The following is a 22381-nucleotide window of genomic DNA, read 5'->3' on the forward strand; positions in this document are numbered from 1 at the left end:
TAAATTGTATCTATATTCATAAATACATATATAGTACCTTTTCACTTTAATTTACTCTTAAATAATATTTATGTATAATCTGGTACAAATTTGTATCATTTGTCCCAAATCATATAGTACAGGGCGGGGCATAACCTTTTCCTAGGGGGTCACAGCAACACTTGTAATAACAACACAAATAATTCATACACCATTCGAAAGCCCATCAAAAACTGAGTTTATTGACACGATTTAATAGTCAGTATGACCACCATTAGCCCTTCGAACAGCATTCAAACGAGGTGGATAAGAACACAACAAATCTTCAAACAGTTCCGTTCGATTTTCCAGATTTTTCAACACAGTTTCCAAATTCATTCTCAAAGTTTCAACCGAAACAAATTTAACATTTAATAGCTCATTCAATTCAGTTTTTTATGGGCTTTAAAATGAGGTGTCGCGGAAGTTGTAAACTGCTGTCGATCTTGCTGTGACCCCCTAGGAAAAGGTTATGCCCCGCCCTGAAAATCGAACGGAACTGTTTGAAGATTTGTTGTGTTCTTATCCACCTCGTTTGAATGCTGTTCGAAGGGCTAATGGTGGTCATACTGACTATTAAATCGTGTCAATAAACTCAGTTTTTGATGGGCTTTCGAATGGTGTATGAATTATTTGTGTTGTTATTACAAGTGTTGCTGTGACCCCCTAGGAAAAGGTTATGCCCCGCCCTGTATTCCGTTTCTCCTCTGTCTTTCAATTCCATAGTTAACATGTCCATGTTGTAATTTCCTCTAACCCAGTGGTTCTCAACCTTTCTAATGCCGCGACTCTTTAATACAATTCCTCATATTGTGGTGACCCCCAACCATAAAATTATTTTAGTTGCTACTTCATAACTGTAATTTTGCTACTGTTATGAATCGTAATGTAAATATCTAATATGCAGGATGTATTTTTCTTATTACAAATTAAACATAATTAAAGCATTGTGATTAATCTGCCAATCTTGATTTGGGAGAAGATCAGCCAGGCTGGGATTTTCCAGGATAAAACTACCTCCCTGCCTGCCTCCAGCAGCAGTTCGTGGTTTACATGAGTTTCACTTTATTAAGTTTACTTTTTTTACATTCCATTCCCCACCCACCCAGTTTTCTTTTTCTTTCTTTCTTTCTTTCTTTCTTTCTTTCTTTCTTTCTTTCTTTCTTTCTTTCTTTCTTTCTTTCTTTCTTTTCATTCCTCCCTCCCTCCCTTTTTCTTTCTTTCTTTCTTTTTCTTTTTTTCCTTCCATTCCTCCCTCCCTCCCTTTTCTTTCTCTTTTTTTCTTTTCATTCCTACCTACCTACTTTCCTTCCTTCCTTCCTTCCTTTCTTTCTTTCTTTCTTTCTTTCTTTCTTTCTTTCTTTCTTTCTTTCTTTCTTTCTTTCTTTCTTTCGGATCGTTACAAGCAGGCGTGGGAGCACGTAGCAGTTAATTTGTGCGAGCAATCGATTTAACACAGATTAAGAAGTTGCCCTTTAAATGGGATTTTAAATGGAGGCTTAAGCTACATTGAACTGTGCTTCCATCCTGAGTGGAATTCCTCGAGACGGAAGGAATGGGTGGGCGGGGCCTGTCCTCCCCTCTGGCCTCTCCTACCAGCCCTTCCCGAGGGCCAAAAAGCCTCCTAGCTCAGTTTAGACCGCAGGACAGGACCGGCTGTGGGGGCAGCAAAGGCAGCATTCAGGCCCAAGGCAGCTTGAATCCTGGCATGCATCTGCCTGGGCAAGGGCCTGTCCTGCCAGCTGAAGCGGGTGGCCCGACTGCCCGCTGGTCTCCTGCTCTCCAGCCGCCTTTGAGCCTCTGTGCAGGCAGCTGGGTTGAAGTGGCACCACCAACCGCGCTTGCTTTGGAGCCGAGGCTGATCCACCACCCAGAAGAACCTGTCTCCCCCTTCAGCGCCTCGGCCTTTCCCTGGTGTGGAGACCAGGTGGGACAGCGTCTGGGTTGTGCCCGGAGCCGGGAGGAGGCTGCTTCGCCACCCAGCACTCTTCATGCACCTGCTGCTTCAGGACATGCTCCTGAGCATGGGTGATGCCAGTAGAGGTGGATGGTCTTAGGCGACCCCTATGAAAGGGCCACTCGACCCCCAAAGGGGTTGTGACCCACAGATTGAGAACCGCTGCTCTAACCATTTCCTTATTTTGATCCGATACTTCCTGCCTTCTGGACATGTCCACCACACATGGAAAAATGTTTGTTTGTACTTACATCTCCTGTATTCCGTCGATCTACAGTTGCAAGAAAAAGTATGTGAACCCCTTGGGATTATGTGGAGTTTTGCATGAATTGGTCATAAAATGTGCTCTGAACTTCATCTAAGTCACAACAATAGAAAAACACAGTCTGCTGAAAATAATACTACAAAAACATTAGATGTTGCCATGGTTTAATTGCACATAACATGTAAACATTCACAGTGCAGGGAGGAAAAAGTATGTGAACCCTTGGTCTTAATAACTGATTGATCCTCCTTTGGCAGCAATAACCTCAACCAAACGTTTCTTGTAGTTGCAGATCAGACCTGCACAACAATCTGGAGTAATTGTGGACCACTCCTCTTCACAAAACTGTTTCAGTGTAGCAATATTCTTAGGATGTCTGGTGTGAATCGCTCTCTTAAGGTCATGCCACAGCATTTCAATCGGGTTGAGGTCAGGACTCTGACTGGGCCACTCCAAAGGGCGTATTCAACACAAAAATGGCTTCAACAGCATAGAATACGCCCTTTGGAGTGGCCCAGTCAGAGTCCTGACCTCAACCCGATTGAAATGCTGTGGCATGACCTTAAGAGAGCGATTCACACCAGACATCCTAAGAATATTGCTACACTGAAACAGTTTTGTGAAGAGGAGTGGTCCACAATTACTCCAGATTGTTGTGCAGGTCTGATCTGCAACTACAAGAAACGTTTGGTTGAGATTATTGCTGCCAAAGGAGGATCAATCAGTTATTAAGACCAAGGGTTCACATACTTTTTCCTCCCTGCACTGTGAATGTTTACATGTTATGTGCAATTAAACCATGGCAACATCTAATGTTTGTGTAGTATTATTTTCAGCAGACTGTGTTTGTCTATTGTTGTGACTTAGATGAGGTTCAGAGCACATTTTATGACCAATTCATGCAAAACTCCATGTAATCCCAAGGGGTTCACATACTTTTTCTTGCAACTGCATTTGGGAACAATTTGGCCAATCTTGCTGGGGGTAAATGCCAACGATAAAACATTTTATATAGATTTTCTTTATAGGCTGCCTACATTGTTAATTTGTAGTTTTCCACTCACAATTTTTCCCAATATTGCAATTTAATAATATAGCCAAAGTTTTTTGCCCAAATTATCATAGTTTCCTTGACCATTTCTTCTTTCATTTTAAATCTCAGGAAATAATTGTATGCTTTTATATCATTTTTTCCTCCATCCCCTGTATTATTTTATCAAGCTCTTGTTGTTCTTTATAGAAGCCATAAATCCTTTTTATATCTTGTCTGAATTTGTAAGTATGGCCACCAATGTATCTCTATTCCTTGATATTTTAGCTCTGGATCTGACTTTAATTTTCCTTGATTATCTAATAGGTCTTTATATCTTACTATCTTATTTAAGTCTGGTACATTGGGGTATATCACTTCCTCCATGGTTGATAGTCAAGTCGGTATTTTCGTATAATGGTTTCTCTTAATTTCTCCCCAAACATATAGAAGAGCATATCTAACTTGGTATCTCTGAAAATATGCGTGTGATTTATGTTTCCCTTCCCTGATGAATGAAGGCCAGTCTAATTGCAGATCATTGTCCTCTATTGTCAAAACCCTTTTATTTTTTAAATTTATCTAATCTTTTATCCATGTCACAGCTACTGCTTGGTAATATAGTTCCCATAAGAGAAAGATGGAATAATTATTTCTGCTGGTATCTTTTATATGTTGATTTTTTATCTAAAGTTTGGTTATTATTATGTACCGTATTTATCGGCGTATAACACGCAGTTTTAAAACTAAAATTGGAAGCTTAAACCCTGCCTGCGTGTTATACGCCGATACTGCGCGTTATACGCCGGGTCCACTGTTCCCTCTAAGGTGCGCGGCCGCGCGGCCGCGCACATGGCAAGAAACCCCCGCGCAGAGGTTTCTAACTCCCGCGCAGAGGTTTCTTTCAAAGCAAACGTGGGGGAGTCCTTTGCAGGCGGCTAGAACTGGCCGCCCGCAAAGGACCTTCCCAAACTTGTTTCAGCGGCAGCTCTCAGCCTGGCGGCAGCGTCACTCAGACTGTGAAAGGAGGGGGAGGAGGAGGGAACTAAAGAGAGCTTTTACCGAGTCTGCGCCCCACAGCCAGGACTGTCCTTGCGCCCCTCAAGCCGCGTTTCTTCCTGCAAAGCCCTTCTGGCGTCAAGCGGAACTCTCGGGTTGCCCGAAGGGCTTTGCGGGGAAGAAACGCGGCTGGAGGCGCAAGGACGGTCCTGGCTGTGGGGCGCAGACTCGGTAAAAGCCTCTCTTTGGTTCCCTCCTCCTCCTCCTCCTCCTCCTCCTTCTTTCTGGAGCCCCTTCCTCAAAGATTTGGTACCAAAGCAATGGCGGTGAGGAAGTTGTGTCTTTTGGATTTTGCACTGTTGTCTTTTCAATGGTTCTCAGACTGGTTGAACCTTTAGCAGCTGGGGTGATATTCTTTACTGTTAAGGTTACAATTGGATGTGTTGGACAAATCTTAAAAGATGAAACTTTTATTAAAACGTTTGACTTAACTAAAAACGTCTTCCTTTTTCTTCTTCTTCTTAAATATGATTTATTTATTTATTTTTACTTCAGAAGTTTGATGACCGTTATACAAACTAATCCAACCTAAATGTAGAGGAGGAGAAGAAGGGGGGGGGGATTTAAAAAGAGCAGAGGAAAAAGAAAAGAAAGCATGAAGAAAACATAAAGAAAGGGATGGGAGGGAGGGAAGGAAGGAAGGCACTTTATGTTGAAACAGAAAATATTATATAAGGAAGAAAATGGAAATAACTTTTTGCTCAAAGAGGTGTTTTTTCATTTCATATTTGCCTTTTAAGAGGAGTTAATGTTATAATTCATGTTCTAATGTTATAAATTTTAATCCAACATTAAGTTCCGAGCTTCCAAGTCATTTATTTTTAATGAAAAAAATTTTTACTCAAATTTTTGTGTTAAAATGGGGGATGCGTGTTATACGCCGGTGCGTGTTATACGCCGATAAATACGGTATTTAGTTTGTATGGTTGCCCAACTCAAAAGAACTTCCCTGTTTGTGATTCAGGACAGCTAAGTTAGGTTAAAACAAATTTAAAAAATATCCAACAAAAATAAAATCAACAATAGGAAAATACATTAGTGCAGCCAAAATAATTTCTATAAACCATCACAAAACATGCTTATCACTTTTGTCCAATACCTAGGAGAAGAGCCATGTTTTTCAAGACCTTAGGAATGGTAATTCAAATCTCAGGGAGCATACTAATTTAAAAGGCAGGCACTACCATAGAACTTACTAGGTCTCATAAATACTGTTGTTTCATATAGAGGACACAAAACCTCCCCTCCCTGTTGGATCTTCTGGAATAAGCAAGGATAAGTGAGTCTAGGTTATAAAGTGCTTCATGGTAACCATCTTGAATTGCCCTTGAAAGCCTTTGGGGAGCTAGTGCAGCTCCCAAAGTAGTAGTGTTGCATGGACATAGCATGGAGGAGTAACACTCTATCCAGACTTAAAGATGGAAGGGCCACTAAAATATATTAACTACTTTATCTTGCTACAGTTTGTTCCCCCCCCCCCCCATCTAGACTACCATACCCTCCAAACAAATTTGATGTATCACTTGGTTGGCAGGTAAAGATAGACATAATTATGTAGCTGGACATAATTAACAATGTGATGGAACATATCCATGCTAACCTTATTCATTTTAAATAGGAATGAAAAGAGTAGAAAGTTCTGAAGAATCCAAAAAGCCTCTATAAACATCTCTCACCTCTCACCACAATTCCAGTTAGAACTAGTTGTATAACGAGAAGGCCTTGAAATTGACCCTAACTCCTAAGCTGATCCAGAAGGATATCATCATTTATCATATTTAAGATCCCTGAGAAAACAAAGGGAGTCTCCATGGTGGTTGTGTCAGAGATCATCAAAAATTAATGCTGTCTCAGTACTGTATCCTAATCTGAAACTTGATTGGGACTAGATAAGCTTCATCTTCCAGGGTAAGTTGACGCTATATCCCTTCTCAAAATCTTATAAAAGATATAGCCTTCTGAAAAATATTATATAAAAAGAGAAAGTTTTTATCCAGTAATGTTGGATCTAGTGATAGTTTCTTGAGGAAACTATCTACCCTCTCTCAAGGATGCAACATCCCTCACCTGGATCCAACTATGTATCATTTCCCAGGAGGACTTAACCCACCAGAGCATACATGGATCTAATGCAGAAGTGGCCAACACCAGAATCGTTGGGGAAAGGGCAGAACATTTTCCAGATGACTAAGGCACAGGATTTATACTACGCTTTAAAAACCAACAAAATGTCACTTTACATTTTATAAAGTAGTGAACCAACATGTCTATTGAGTGTTAAAATGTTGCATATATTTATTTCTTCCTTACTTTCTGCTCCCGTAATATTTTTTTCCATTTGTGGTACTTCAGTTTTAGTGTAGATGGTACTTTTCTTGGCTTCCTAGTAGATACCTGAATTTATAGAGATGGCTTAGTTTGATTGGAGAAGTTTCATTTGGGTTTTTATTATATCATTTACAATTTTGATAACTGAAAACATATTTACATATATTTTCTGTTATACCACTAACCATTTAAAGCCCAACCCAAACAAAATCCAAGCGTGTGCTTTCCACCTCTGAAATTGAAATACAAGGGAAGAATTGGATATTACATGGCAAGGGAACCGACTACAGCACTGTCCAATATTGAAGTATCATGGCATGACATTCAACAGGACATTCTCTTTTAAACAGCTTTACTTGAACATTAAGGCAGAACAATATTATCAGGAAATTGATAAATTACATATGGGCAGCTCATCCATCTACATTACGCACATCAGCTTTGGCCTTGAGCATCTCTGCAGCACAGTATGCTGCTCTAGTATGGGGCGCATCTGCATCTGCAAAACAAGTTATCGCAATCAAAAAGCAATATTTTTAATAGCATGCTAAAAAGCAGTATGCTTAGTGACAGGTTGTTTCAAACCTACACCAATTGACAAAATATATCCTCTCACAGGCATTGCCCCACCTAAGATCATGAGAGAAGTAACAGCAGATGCTGAAAGAACTAAGCAAGAGATGCTTAACAACCTTTGAATGGTCATATGCCACAAGCCCGCCAACTCAGATCTATTAACAGCTTTATGGCAAAAACAAACATTCTTGAAGAGGCAACAAGAACAAAATTGAATTAAAAGATGGAGGAAGGAGACCATTGAAGGAAGGAATAACGTTAAAGTAGGATATGGCTGAAAGATCTGATCTCCCTTATACTACTTGGAGGCTCTTCATGAATAACAATGTACTTTGTGAATGTGGAGAGATATAGAGCCCGGCCCATCTGCAGATATGTCGGCAACTATCAAAAACATGTATTGATAATTACTTATTTTTGGTCAACAAAGTTAGTTCTAGATACGGAAGAAGAAATATAAATTTTCTGTTAAATGTTATCAGAGGTTCTCCTGATACATAAAAATTGTCAGAAAATAGATATCATTTTGTGTTTATTTCATTTTTTTCATAAAATCTTCCAACATGCAATGTTCCAGCATGAAAAAATAATCACTTTTCTGCTCCAATCATTTAATTAACTAGGATCAGTTTTGAGAATATTTCATTAAATAATTAAGGCTCATTAGAATTAACTTACACTCTTAAATCTTACAAACTTTGACTCACTTCATCATAATGAAGCTTGCACTATGTAAGTTCCAGAGATGCAAATGCCTGACTGAAAACTCTGAAAATCTCCACAAAAAAGTCATTTATTCTAGAAAAATTACAGCAGTATTTCTTAAATTGACCCACAGTTAGAAAAATAATCTTGAAATGGAGAATACAGTAGTGAATTTACTTAAGCATACCATTCTGTCAGAATCACTTCAGGAGCAAAACATAAAAACATCCAAGTGAAACTCAGAACAGCAGCTACAGATCTTTGACTTCACTCAAAAGAAATATCAAGATTTCAATAAATTCTGTGTAGTATTAAATATTAATTACTTTGGACTATATTCTTAGAATTATGTAACCGCTATCTTAAATTTACCATTGCAGAATGGAATATGTTACTAATATATGGTTGAACACATAAGGTGTTACTGACTAGTTTAAATATTTCCTTTAGGTAAATGGTGGCATTGAAAAAACACTAGAAAAAGAAGTTCTGCATTATGACTACCATTATTCATATTTTGATATCTTTGTAAGTATTTTGTATTTTTGCATTTTAACTATTGTTAAAAAATTAATTCCTCTGCTTAATCTACAATAATTTAAAAATAACAAGAAATCTTAAAAGAATACGTAAATAGCTACATTAAAAAAAAATGATTTTCAGCACTGTAAGAGGAATTCATATACAGGACTCTATATTGCATTTTGTTTACAATTTACCGTTAAGATTTTGTTTTAACTGAGTAAAACTTGGTATCTGACAAGTTTTCCATTGATTTTAAACTTAAAAACATCCCATGAAGCATCCCCCCACCCAGATTTCTAGTATTGAAATAATTAAAAATAAAAGAGAGAACAAGTATGGGAGAGATGAGATGCGAATCTCAAATCTCCCAAGAGATTTATAGAATTTTAACAAGAATTTTTAAAAAGCTAGTTAATAAGTGAAAAAAATGTATTGTTTTACTCAAACTTGACTTCTGGAAACTTCATGGGAATATCCATGTCATTTTTTTTGGAAAGGGCAAAAGTAATTTGCCATTGTCGTCTTCTAGTCTAGCCTGTATGATAAGTTAATATGGTCAGAATAACTTTTTCTTTAAATTATGTTGCTGAACTGAAGAGCCAAGGTGGCGCAGTGGTTAAATGCAGCACTGCAGGCTACTGCTAGATCAGCAGGTCAGCGGTTCAAATCTCACCGGCTCAGGGTTGACTCAGCCTTCCATCCTTCTGAGGTGGGTAAAATGAGGACCCAGATTGTTGGGGGCAATATGCTGACTCTCTGTAAACCGCTTAGAGAGGCCTGAAAGGCCTATGAAGCGGTATATAAGTCCACTGCTATTGCTATTGCTATTGCTATTGAAATAAAGTTCAAGACTGAATTAAGATTGACTTGAAGTAATCAAGAGTGAATTTAAATAAAGGATATTTAAATTCTGTTTGGTTCTCCTTATACTAACACATTATAGCAGTGATGGCGAACCTGTGGCACATGTGTCACAGGTGGCCCACAGAGCCATCTCTGTGGGCATGTGAACTGTCTCCCCAGCACATGCGCACATGCCTCCTGCCAGCCAACTGGTTTTCGCGTCACTGCTGCACATGCAGGGGCACATGTTGGTGGGGTCATGCAGATGGGGCAGGGTGCATGTGAGGATCACGTGTGTGTGCGGGAGTGGGGAAGCATGGGGGTCATGCGTGCATTGCATTATGGGTGCACACTTTCGGCACGCGATGACAAAAGGTTAGCCATCACTGCACTATAAAAACCATCATTTTAAACATCACTTTTGTGCCAGCATCTGATTGATGGATCAAAAGTTTTAGTTTAAAAAAAGCAATTCAATCTGAACCTGTGGTTCATGATTTGAGGTCAGGGAACTAAGAAACCTGACAACTGACAAAAAGATAAAGATTGGGTCTAACATTAATGCTAAATGTATCAAAAAAATAATGGACAACAAACTAATGACGCAAACAATCCATGATATTAGGGAAGTAAATTGAGGGAGCAAATGTTGATGTACATGTACAAATGTTGATAGGAAAGATAAAAATTGTAGTACAATGCATGATGAAAACTGTTCCAAAATATATCATTTATTAGTTATTATAAAATGCAAATACTTTGAGTTGGATAATTAAAATAGTTTGTTAAATTTATTTTCTGCTTATCTTGCCATGGGTTTACTATAGGCGACTGGTGTAATAAAAACAGTTTACCTATGTGAACAAATAGTTTTAGAGAGATCAGAATTTTTATTATAATTTTCTCCCAGATTTGAAGTTATGCTGTCAGTATTAATTCAAATTTAATCTTTGACAATTTATTGAATACAAAATTGGATATGCGTATACCAAAAGATCATGGAGGAATCTTTTCAGACAGGTTAGATTGTGAAGACATGGAAATAATTATGTTTTACAGGCAAAAGGAGGCAGCAGGTGGTGGCAACTTGACAAAACTGTGCCTTGGGGAAAAAAGGAGAGTGGGACCATAAAAGATTAAGAAGATGCTTTTATATAATCTTTTCTTTCCATATTTTATTCCATAGCTCCTGGCAGTTTTTCGGTTCAAGATTTTGATACTTGCATATGCGCTGTGCAGACTACAGCACTGGTGGGCAATAGCAGTAAGTTGCAGATTGATCAAGTGAATTTTGGAATGAAGAACCTACATTGCTATAAAATAGATATGAAATGGTATTACCCTTAGGCTTATAACAGATAAAATTAAAGGTTTCCTGTTGGGTAGTTATAATAATTATGTGTGATAAAACCTTTATTTAGAAATAAAATGCTTCAAAGTTTTTTTTCCAAATAAATAACCTAAACAGCTACAATCGATACTTCTGCAGAGCAATGAAATGTATAATTTAAAATCTTATTATGTTTATCTTAAACCATATCTCAAATAAAAAATGACTATTAAAAAGTTTCTACAAAATGTACATATTTAAGGAAGTCAACATTTAACAAAGCACCTAGAGCTTTTTGTTTGTTTTATTTAAAAATAATTCACCCAGATATGGGTAGAGTAATATTCAAATATGATATTATGTATTAATATTAATTGAATTTAGGTTATTCTACAAATTTTCAACTATTATTAGCGTAAAATAATGATAGATAGGATATTTTGTCTCTTTTGTTTACTTTTTAATTTTAGTAATCAAAGCACTTTACTGAATGAGCTTTACATTTCAACAGATATAGAACTTTTTTACTTAGGGGTTTAGGACTGGTAATTGGATTTTCCCCTCTTTTACAAATACTGCTGCTGCTGTTCTTCTCCCCATTCCTTCTTAGATTTATTTCTCAACTTTATTTTGCACAACTGAAGGTGGTATGAATAATGCTTTTGTTTCCTGTTTTCCTTACAGCAATAATTCTGGGAGTTGTATCTTTAATGTATACTCAAAACCCACTGTAGTGAATAGGCTTGTTAAGATGGGGGAAAAAAATTTCTGGGTACATATAAAAGCAGAGAAGTGTGGGATATTCTTTTGATAATATTTGGCTGTTTACACAAGTCCATAGTTTTAAAAGTTTTAAGATTGCTAATTGTTGCCAAAGCTTTATGAGAACTATTATACCTCAATGATTGCATGTTTATAGTTGTGTATTTTGGTGAGAAACATTTTTATATATGTATGTATGTATTCATATTTCTTTCAGTTTACAACTGCTGTAACCAGTGGCTTCTTATTAATAAAAGTAATTATTTCAAAGGTATGGAATTTAATAGTGTATATCTGTTTATATTATTTAAATCATATAACTGTTTTATTGTTTTTTTACATAACTTATTTTTTCCCCCTCTTCCTTGTTCCTCTTTAAGCTGTTATCTCAGGGTGCTTTTGGCTATGTGTTGCCTATCATATCTTTTCTTCTTGCCTGGATAGAAACATGGTTCTTGGATTTCAAAGTTTTACCACAAGAAGCAGAAAAAGAAACCAGTAAGGCTTCTTCCCCCACTTTCCTCCAGTAATGTATGCAGACAGAAGAAGTCTGAAAGTATACAACATTAGAATTCATGAGATGCAATTATAATTTGAATATAATATTAAAATGAATTAAATCAGGGCACCATATTAAAAGTATGACTAATTATATTTGTTTTGTAAGATAAAGTAATAAAGAAATACTATGATTATTTGCCTTTAGGACTATTGCTAGTACAGGATGCTTCTGAACGAGCTGCCCTTATTCAACCTGGGCTCCTTTCTGATGGGCAGTTTTATTCCCCTCCTGAATCTGAAGCAGGTAATTAAAATTTAGATCAAGCAGACTGGGGAGTACATTTGGAATTTTGAGAATACATATTCATAAAATACTTGTCACCAGTTGCCTATTTACAAAATGACCATGTAATCACTCACAAAAATCATTTACAAGAAGGCAATTTATGGGCTAGTTCAGTGATTTTTGTAGATGCATGCCAAAAGCTCACATGCACCCATAATGCAATGCATGTGTGACCACCCCTGCGCACCCCTGTATGTGCGTGTGACCACCCATATAAGCCCCATGCATGTACGTGCAACCCCTTGCACTCACCCTGCCCCGTGTGCATGCGCACATGACCCCCACATGCACTCCGTGCATTGGTGTGCGACTCCTGCGCATCTGTGCACAATGGGTACTGTGACCCCCACCCATGCATACATGTGTGCTCCCCCGCTCATGTGCATGTGTCTCCCACATGCACACCACGCATGAATGGCAGAGACCTGAAAACCAGCTGGCTGGCAGGTGGAGTGAGCTGGAGCAACGGCTCATGTGCCCGCAGAGAGAGCTCTGCGTGCCATCTGTGGCATGCATGCCATAGATTCACCATCATGGGGCTAGTTCTTTGCTTTCCTTTTTAATGTTGTACCGCCCCAATAAATTTTCTTTGTTTCCAGGCCAGATAGTCTCTTTTGTTCACTTTTTTATTTTAATAATCAGAGCACTTGACCAAATTACCATTTCAACAGATATAGAATTGATAAATATGTAGTTCAGATATTCTAGAAATATTTCTTGGTACTTTGCTTTACAATTTGCCATTATTTATTTAATGATTAAAATTATCTTTAATAAAATCCATTTAGTGCATGATATCTGATAATGCATAAAATGATATGCCTGATGTTTGATTAACTTTCTCAAAATGAAAACAAAAGTTTTGTTCTCATTGTTCTCAGTTTTCTTTTTCCCATTTGTACATTCCTCAATTCCAACTACCCAGAAATATCCACAGCTGATGACATTATTTTTTTCAGTAGGGTAGAGTCCTAATTATGGCTCTTAAGCATGTGCCTGTTGTCCTGCTGTTTTAACAGTGATAGTTAGCGCAGGAAGCTGTAAACACAGAAAGTTAATCCAGAATAACAAGTGGAACATAATTATTTAATTATTTGAATCATCATTCAGTCATTCATATGTTCCTTCCATATAGTGTCCCTGCTTTCATGGTTCTTGGGAGAACATAATTTATCATTGCAGGGAGGAGTCTAATTAGACAAGCCATCATTGATATATGAACAGAGCATTATTGATTTGGCATATAGCTTGACTTTCCCCAGTTTAACACAGTTTATTGTGCCAAATTCTGTTTGGATCCTAACATTCAGAATGTATGCATATTTTGCATTAATTTCATCACTATTATATGGATGAAATTTATTCTGTTTTCCTCGGCTTTCTTTTATGCTTCATATGTCTCAATCACACCAGCACAACATAGTCTATAATAGTTAATCTAATAAACATTTTTCCTGTTAAGATTACACTGATGAAGACAGATTAGGTATATAACATGCCTGATTGTTCCTACTGAAAAATAATTAAAATAGCACTCTTTATGCTATAGAGAGAGATTATATTCCTTGATGCAGTAGTAATGAATAGATGGCCATTCAGAATGAAAGCTGATAGGAACTATGGTTATTGAAGTGAAGGCTGATTGAAAAGTTGAATAATGAACTGAATTGATTAGCTTCTCTTTTTTTGTTTATGGTACTAAAATGAATTACACTCAGGCCAACAGTTTTCAATTAGCCAAAATTGGCATTATTATAATTTTACTCCCTTTTTGGAAGGGAAATATTGAAACTTGTTTTCCCAACTCTTCCAGTTGCCGTTGTTAAGTGATCACATAGGTCAATAAGTGTATGTAGTGAAAGATCTATCTTTCCCTCCGTGCACAGAAGGGAACTCCAGCAATGTGATCCAAGCTTTGTTTCTCTAGCCTGCTGTAGTAGTGTCACCTTTCCCATGCATGGAAGGGAGGAGAAATCCTTTGGCAGGCAGCAGGACCTTGCAGTCCTTCTTGCCAGCTTCTCCCATTGACTCTCTGGAGAAGCCAGCAGAGAAGATTTTAAAAGTTGATCACATTTTTGAGGATCACTTGACAACTGCTTATATATATGAACAGGTTGTTAACTGTACAAAATGCAGTCACATGATTGGCAATGCAACGACAGCAGTAACTTCAAGGATGAGTTGTAAGTAGATTTTTAACAATCTGGCATAACTTTGAATGATTGTTAAATAAATTGAGGACTATTTGTACTTTTTTGTTTAAATACAGGTTAGGTTTAGTGAAGTTTTGTGTGTTCTACAGTAAATGAAATCTCCCAAATGTAACCATTATATCAAGCTGTTTGAATCTTGCTTGGGTAAATGTCTCCCTGAGATGTTTTGGTAATTTTAATTTTAAATAGTTGTCCATTTGGAAGGTGTGTTTATATTTACTTAGCTATTTCAGGCTACCAATCTTACTAAATGTGGCTATGTCATTTTGAGCTTCTAAATCAGTAGTAGTAAACCTGATCTCTACCGCCCACTAGTGGTGTTCCAGCTTTCATGGTGGGTGGTAGGGGTTTTGTCCGATACTGAAGCACTTTCCTTTTTTTTACTTTAATTGACTTTTTAAAAGAAATTCATAGCATTATTTAAAAATTTTCATTAGGTTTTCATAAAATCACCATTACTGTGGAACCGGTGGACGGTTAGAAAATTTTACTACTAACAGAGATACAAAAGTGGGCGGTAGGTATAAAAAGGTTAACTACCCCTGTTCTAAATCCATGATTCTTTTGGCATTTTTTTTTTGTTCTGTTACACAGGGCGCAGGGAGATCACAGCTCTTTATATAATTTGTCAATTTAATAATCAAGAGGGTTTGTGAGTCTATCCATCTCCACTCTGACAGCTGCAGCAGATGTTTTAGGGTCCACACACACAAAATACATGTTAGATGCTGAGACTGTGCTTGCTCTAAAACTGTAATAGGGTGTAAACCCCAAACCTCAGCTCCGTATAGGGATTACCTTGGCTTTATATACTTTTATTAGTGGTACTAAAGAGTCTGGGTAACTGATTCTTTAATTAGAGTAAGATACAAGCGAGCTTTTGCTCTAAGTGTGCTCCATTGGTGGCTACAAGCCCAAGATCCAGGTCTTGGAAAATGTTGTGGCCAAGTATATGAAGGTGCTAACCTGTTCAATTGGTTCCCACTCTAGTTGCCATCTATGTCTCTCGGTATGTTTACCAAACACCATAATTTTTTATTGGGATTTGCTAATAATTAGAGAATTATCCTGATAGTAGTAGCTAAATCTCTTAGTAGTCTACACAATCCTACTTGTGAGTACGATAACAGCATAAAGCAATGTCAGAGTTTTGGCAGCATGACTATTATTATGAGAGAAACCCAGGAGCAAAAACCCAGCACATAGACCTTTTATACAATTAATAGTGGTTTATATACAAATATATACAGACATATACATGGAAATAAATCCTTTACCACTCAGCTACAAACACAAGGAAAGAAATGAGATACACGACGAGAGAGAGAAATGCCCTCTAATATATATATATATATATTACTGCGCATGTGCGAAGGAAGATGGCTGCCTGAGCTCACCGCTCAGGTTGGAAGACAGAGAAAATACCCAGTCTGTGCCATTACCGACCGCTGGACCTCTCAAACGGAAGGCTTTGGGAGAGAGGAATCCAGAGCGTCCGGAGGGCTGCCTGCTGGAAAGACATTCTTGGGCATCCTGGGACGAGCCTCGGCGGTGTTGAACAACGTGGGACGGCCATCGGGCGCCGTCCCCCCCCCCCCCGTGGATGGTGGCTTTTGAGCTGACAGGCAGCGTTTCTTGCTGGCGTGGACAGAGAGAGGCAGCCGATAGGCAACGTTTCTAGCTGGCGTGGAGCGAGAAAGGCAGAGACAGTCTTGGGCGAGCCTCGGCGGTGTTGGACAGCGTGGGACGGCCTTCGGGCGGCGTTTCCCCCCCCCCCGCGGATGGTGGTTTCTCAGTCAACAGGCAGCGTTTCTATCGGGGAGAGCGGCGTTTTCATCTGGAGGGAGGCTGAAGGAGCCTGCTCCAGTGGCCTGATAATTTCTGGCGAGCGACTGCTGGGCACCCCCCCCGCCCTCCTCTGCTGCCCCCCCCCGCTGCCCCCCCCCTCGCCACATGAACAATAGACAGTAATGGCGCCTTCTTAACGAGGCCAACCTACAATCTTGGCCTGAGGGAGCTTTGGCCCTCTCTAATTGCTGGCTAAGAGAGCCTCGCCCTCCCCCCCCTGCTGCTGGGTGACGTTTCTTTCTTTTCGGCTTTGGCATTTCAGCTGCTCCTTGTGAGGGATTGAGATTCACGCCGGGCTAGCCATCGCCCCATGGAGAAGGTGGTCAGCCAGGAACAGTACTGGGAGAGAATGGGAGGCTGTTCACATCTACTGCCATTCCAGCTCGGCTGGGCACCCCCTCCTCCTGCTCCCTTCGGCTTGGCCCCTCCTTTCGGTGAATTCTCCCCCCCACCTGGTTGCTGCTGCTGCAGGGCCTTCTACAGGGCCTTCTGCTGTTCGACATCTGACTCTTTTTTGAGCGCGGCTTCTGGACTGCATTTCCATCTGGCACGGCCACTGCTACCTGATACCACCCTGGACTTCTGGCCTCAGAGAGCGCCACCATTAGATGAGCGGGGGTACTGCAGTATGCAAGAAAGCCCCCTGCTTCCTTCAACTACTCTGGACTTTCTGGATTTTCCCAGAATCTGTCTGTTGCAGAGCCATCTGCTGAGAACTATTTGGCTCTCCCTGAACTCGCATTTTAACAATTTTGCGTTACTTTTATTCTTCTTATTTCCTTCTTTTCTTTTCTCCCTTTTCCTTCTATTTTTAGTATGTTGAGTATATGGGATTGTATGTAAGTGTGTGAGTGACCCACTTTTATTGTTATTACTGTTGCATTTGTGTATTTTAATAATTACGTGGGGACTGGTTGTGTGAGTGTCTGAGTATGCTTGGCTCGGAGGACCTGCTAGGGAAGGCGGGGGGTACCGGGGTGGTTGGGGGGACTACGGCCACGGGAGTGGGTCGGAGCATTGCGGTCGTGACAGGGAGAGGCAGATACGGCGGGGACCTTAGGGCTAGCCATTACCGGGGAAGGAGGGTTCGCTACATTACAGAGATCCCTCCTTCCGGCCCTTTGAGTCCCACTCCAAGACCAGATGGCGCGAGTAGCCAGGACCCTGGTCTCAGGCTGCTGTTGCTAAATGCCAGGTCTGTTATCCACAAGGCTCCCCTCGTCCGGGACTTAATTGTTGACGAGAGGGCAGACCTGGCATGTATTACTGAAACCTGGCTGGGCGCAGAAGGAGGAGTCCCCCTTGTAGAGATGTGCCCAGAGGGATTTCAGGTGCTTCATCAGCCGAGAGCCCAGGGAAGGGGTGGCGGTGTGGCTATTGTAATCCGGGAGTCTGTTACCTCGTAGGGTCCCTGCTCCGGAGCTTGTCGGGTGTGAGTCCCTGCTGATAAAGTTGGACCTCAAGGGTCAAGTGGGTTTGCTGCTAACGTACCTGCCTCCCAACTGCGTTGCAGCATCCCTCCCCTCGCTCCTCGAGTCAGTAGCCGAGCTGGCAGTTGAGTTCCCCAGGCTTATAGTTCTGGGGGACTTCAATTTGCCATCGCTCGGTGAACGCTCTGATGGGGCGCAGGAGTTCATGGCTTCCATGACAGCCATGGGCTTGACCCAGGTAATTCGGGGCTCAACCCATGCAGCGGGTCACATGCTCGACCTCGTATTCCTCTCGGAGCAGTGGATGTGTGATCTTGGTCTGAGGGGTAATGAGATCATACCCCTGTCGTGGTCAGACCACTGCCTACTGAGGCTTGACTTCCGGAGGCCAAACCCCCACCGTAGGGAGGAGGAACCGACCAGGTGGTTCCGCCCCAGGCGACTTATGGACCCATTGAGGTTCCAGACGGAGCTTGGGGTCATTCCTGATACTCTCGCCCACAGTTCGGCGGAGACTCTGGTTGCCGCCTGGCATTCGGCGGCGTCGGAGTCTCTTGATCGGATTGCGCCACTACGGCCCCTCCGGGTCAGTGGATCCCGGAGGCCCCCTTGGTTTACCGAGGAGCTCCGGGAGAAGAAACGCCGGAGGAGATGCCTAGAGCACCAGTGGAGGTCCGATAAGTCCGAGGCGAACCGAGCACTTCTAACCACCTGCACCAAGGACTACGTCCGAGCATTAAGAACTGCCAAAAGATCTTACATTTCTGCCTTGGTTGCGTCCGCCGAGTCACGCCCAGCCGCCCTGTTTAGGATAACCCGCTCCCTCCTTAACAGGAGGGATGCGGGAGACCCCTTGCAGGGTAGGGCTGAGGACTATGCTCAATTCTTGCCGGACAAAATAGCTCGGTTTCGGTCGGACTTGGACTCCACCGCAGTAGATCCAGCCGAGACACAGGAGGACCGCTTGGCAAATCATCTCTGGGTTGAGTTCCAGGATGTTGCCTCTGGGGATGTGGACAAGGCCATTCGAGCTGTAAGTGCCTCCACCTGTATTCTGGACCCGTGTCCCTCCTGGCTGGTTGCCAACAGCAGGGAGGTGACACATGGCTGGATCCAGGCGGTCGTGACCGCCTCCCTTCGGGAGGGGCACTTCCCCGCCGTACTTAAAACGGCGGTGGTGAGACCCCTCCTGAAGAAACCATCCTTGGATCCAGCCATTTTAAACAACTTTCGTCCTGTCTCCAACCTCCCCTTTATCGGGAAGGTTGTTGAGAAGGTGGTGGCCTTCCAGCTTCAACGGGCCTTGGAGGAAGCTAGTTATCTTGACCCCTTCCAGTCCGGCTTCAGACCTGGTTACAGCACAGAAACCGCTTTGGTCGCATTGACCGATGATCTCTGGAGGGCCAGAGATGGAGGCTATGCATCCATCCTGGTTCTCCTTGACCTCTCAGCGGCTTTCGATACCATCGACCATGGTATCCTTCTGCGACGACTGCGGGAGATGGGAGTGGGAGGCACTGTTTTACGGTGGTTCTCCTCCTACCTCTCGGACAGGTCGCAGTCGGTGTTGGTCGGGGGGCAGAGATCGTCCCTGAGGCCCCTAACATGTGGGGTGCCACAGGGTTCGGTCTTATCCCCCCTACTATTTAACATTTACATGAAACCGCTGGGCGAGATCATTCGGAGGCACGGGATAAAATACCACCAATATGCGGACGATACGCAACTGTATCTGTCCGCCCCGTGCCAACTCAATGAAGCGGTGGACGTGATGAACCAGGGTCTAGAGGCCGTTAGGAACTGGATGAGCGCTAACAAACTGGTACTCAACCCGGACAAGACCGAGTGGCTGTTGTGCTTCCCTCCCAATAATTTGGCTAATGTACCAACACTTAGGCTGGGGGGTCAAATTTTACACCCCTCAGATAGGGTCCGCAACTTAGGAGTCCTCCTGGACCCACAGCTGACTTTTGACCACCAGCTGTCAGCTGTGACCAGGGGGGCATTTGCCCAGGTTCGCCTGGTCCGCCAGTTGCGGCCCTACCTAGACCGGGAGGCTCTCACAACAGTCACTCGAGCCCTTGTGATCTCTAGGCTGGAATACTGCAATGGGCTCTACATGGGGTTGCCCTTGAAGTGCATCCGGCGACTACAGTTAGTCCAGAATGCAGCCGCGCGAGTGATAGTGGGCGCACCGCGGTTCGCCCACGTTACACCTGTCCTCCGCGAGCTGCACTGGCTACCTGTTGGTCTCCGGGTGCGCTTCAGGGTACTGATGACCACCTTTAAAGCACTCCATGGTAGTGGATCTGGGTACTTGAGAGACCGCCTCCTGCCGATTACCTCCCTTCGACCAATTCGATTGCACAGACTGGGCCTCCTCCGAATCCCATCTGCCAGTCAATGCCGACTGGCGACCACACGGAGGAGAGCCTTTTCTGTTGCAGCTCCGACCCTGTGGAACGATCTCCCCGCTGAGATCCGTACCCTCACCACCGTCCAGACCTTCCGCGCAGCCCTCAAGATCTGGCTCTCCCAGCAGGCCTGGGGATAGGTTCCTAATTCACCCGCCCGAGTGTTTGATTGTTGAACGAAAGTTGTGTTTTACTATTTTTTTCTTTGTTCACATTTTGTTTTGTTTTTGATGTTGCACTTCCCTCCCTTGTGATTGTAAGCCGCCCTGAGTCCCCTCAGGGAAAAGGGCGGCCTATAAATTTTAATAAATTCAAATTCAAATTCAAATATATACATCTCTTAAAAAGGTACATGACTTGTGTGGCCCCCATCAGAGTCTTAAAGAGGCGATGCCTGTATTGCTGAATCATCCTCATTTCATTAGCTTACATCCTTACATCAGCTGGCAGCTATTAAATCCTCAGTACCTGACAAGCAAGATGTTACAAGTTCTTCCCCCCTCCCCCAAGTTTTTTATTTTTTACACATCAGTGTATTAACAGTGTGGTATCAGTATTACATAAATACTTTTTATTACATAAAAATGTGTATTTTATTAATTCCCCTTTCTCTAAATCCCCTCCCTCTGGTTTTTTTTGTTCTATTTAATTATGCTACTACTATATTAAGCATATTCCCTATTCTAACCATCATCTCTAACCCATCTTAAGGCTTTGATTATTCTTTTCTTAGCTTGTCTCGCATATTCAATTCTTGAATCTTTATTTTTATCTGTTTCCTCATCTTGCCTACTCAATTTAAACTTTCCTCCTTTTTCTATCCTTTTCCATTGTCTAGTTTCCAAAATATCTGCTCTTGCCCCTATCTTTCTCCCATTAAAATCTTCCTGTTTCCCGGGTTTCTTTTTTAATTTCCTTAGAGCACTCTCTGCTTGGCTTATGTCATCAATCTCTATTTTTTTAAATTATTATCTGTGTCCGTCCCCCGTCCTCCCCCGTTCCATTTGTTTTGTCTGTTTCCTTTTTCCATCCCCTCTTCTAGTTGGCTACTCCTCTTCCTGGGCGTCTTGAACACTCACTGTCTCTTGTATTATATTTCCCAGCATTTCGTCTAGACTCTCAATTTTTTCCATGATTTTCCTGTAATGTCTTGTCAGTGTCTCCTTTATACTTTGAAATGCTGATGCCACCTCTTCTCAAGTTCCACTCCCTCCTTCTTGATGAGGCATCTCGTTGAATTTTATTGAATCCTTTTTTGTTCAATAATCCAAAGACCATATGTTTGAACTTATAAACACTTCTCAAAATGTTCATTGTTCTTATTTTTTTATATTCCAAGCTTAATCCTCTGTTCCTCTGGAGAGCCCCTTAAATCTTCCAGCACTTCTTTAAATTCCTCTATAAATCCACTCTTATATTGTCAGGGGTCTTTTCAGCAATATTTTCTTTCATATTCTCAAAGTTCACAGAGGGGTCATGTTTAAATCTCCAGTAGGCAAGCAAAAGTTTGGGAATGTGTTGCTCTTCCTTCCGTTAGCAGGTGGCACTCTTTAATTAATTTTCAATATTAAACAGTTTTTTCCACGATGTAATGTTAATTTTTTAGTAAATAATTCCAGCATTTCAAAATGCCTTTCCAATAAAAAGCCTGTCCAGTTTAAAAGTCCAATTTTCTGTATTTTTAGCAATTTTTCTATCTTCTTTTTTCTGCTCCCTCTGATTCTGCCTCCTTCAATTTTAGTATTTTTTCCAAGTGCCTGGCCATTAAATAATTGTCAACCCATTTCAAAATTCTTTTTAGGATTTGAGAATTCAAATAAATAAAATTCTTCTCTTCCAGTTCCCAACATTGACCACCAACTTCTCTCCAGCACTGCTTAGATGGTCAATCTCTCTCCCATCTTTCTGGCAGCCATCTTAGACTGTCTCTTTTTCTCTTCCTGGCATAGAGAAACAGCTCTAGTGTTCATCAGGAGATTGTAATCTCTCCTTCAACCTCAAAGAACATTACTCCTTAGCTTCACTAGTCCTAGAGAGCAGCTTTTTGGCTCCCTTGGTGCCCACAAACAGGAGAAAACCAGCACAGGAACGGAGCTGACCGTTCTTTGTGGCTGGAGACCATGGGAGGCTCCACTCTTTTGGGATAAAGCAAGCAAGGTGTTACAATTTCTATTTAGGATCGTTGGCAAGTGCATCATAGGGTCTTTTATCTTGGGTTGATAAAACCACAG

General features: G+C 41.3%; 1 protein-coding gene across 4 annotated transcripts in view; it reads left to right on the plus strand.

Annotated features, from left to right (window-relative positions):
• STARD3NL (STARD3 N-terminal like) overlaps positions 1-22381 on the plus strand; it is a 53257-nt gene that overhangs the window by 12913 nt on the left and 17963 nt on the right. For 3 of the 4 annotated variants that reach the window (XM_087713098.1, XM_087713095.1, XM_087713097.1), the window contains 5 exons: positions 8389-8466; positions 10493-10570; positions 11616-11669; positions 11779-11896; positions 12105-12203. In XM_087713098.1, the coding sequence (XP_087569224.1) occupies positions 8389-8466; positions 10493-10570; positions 11616-11669; positions 11779-11896; positions 12105-12203 (427 nt within the window). Of the gene's footprint in view, positions 1-8388; positions 8467-10492; positions 10571-11615; positions 11670-11778; positions 11897-12104; positions 12204-14895; positions 14983-22381 lie in introns of those variants that run through there. The other variant, XM_087713096.1, reaches the window with a different exon arrangement.

The sequence above is a fragment of the Thamnophis sirtalis genome, unplaced genomic scaffold, assembly GCF_051295495.1.
Source record: "Thamnophis sirtalis isolate CommonGarterSnake01/CBP01778 unplaced genomic scaffold, rThaSir2_p1.2 scaffold_4, whole genome shotgun sequence".
Lineage (NCBI taxonomy): Eukaryota > Metazoa > Chordata > Lepidosauria > Squamata > Natricidae > Thamnophis > Thamnophis sirtalis.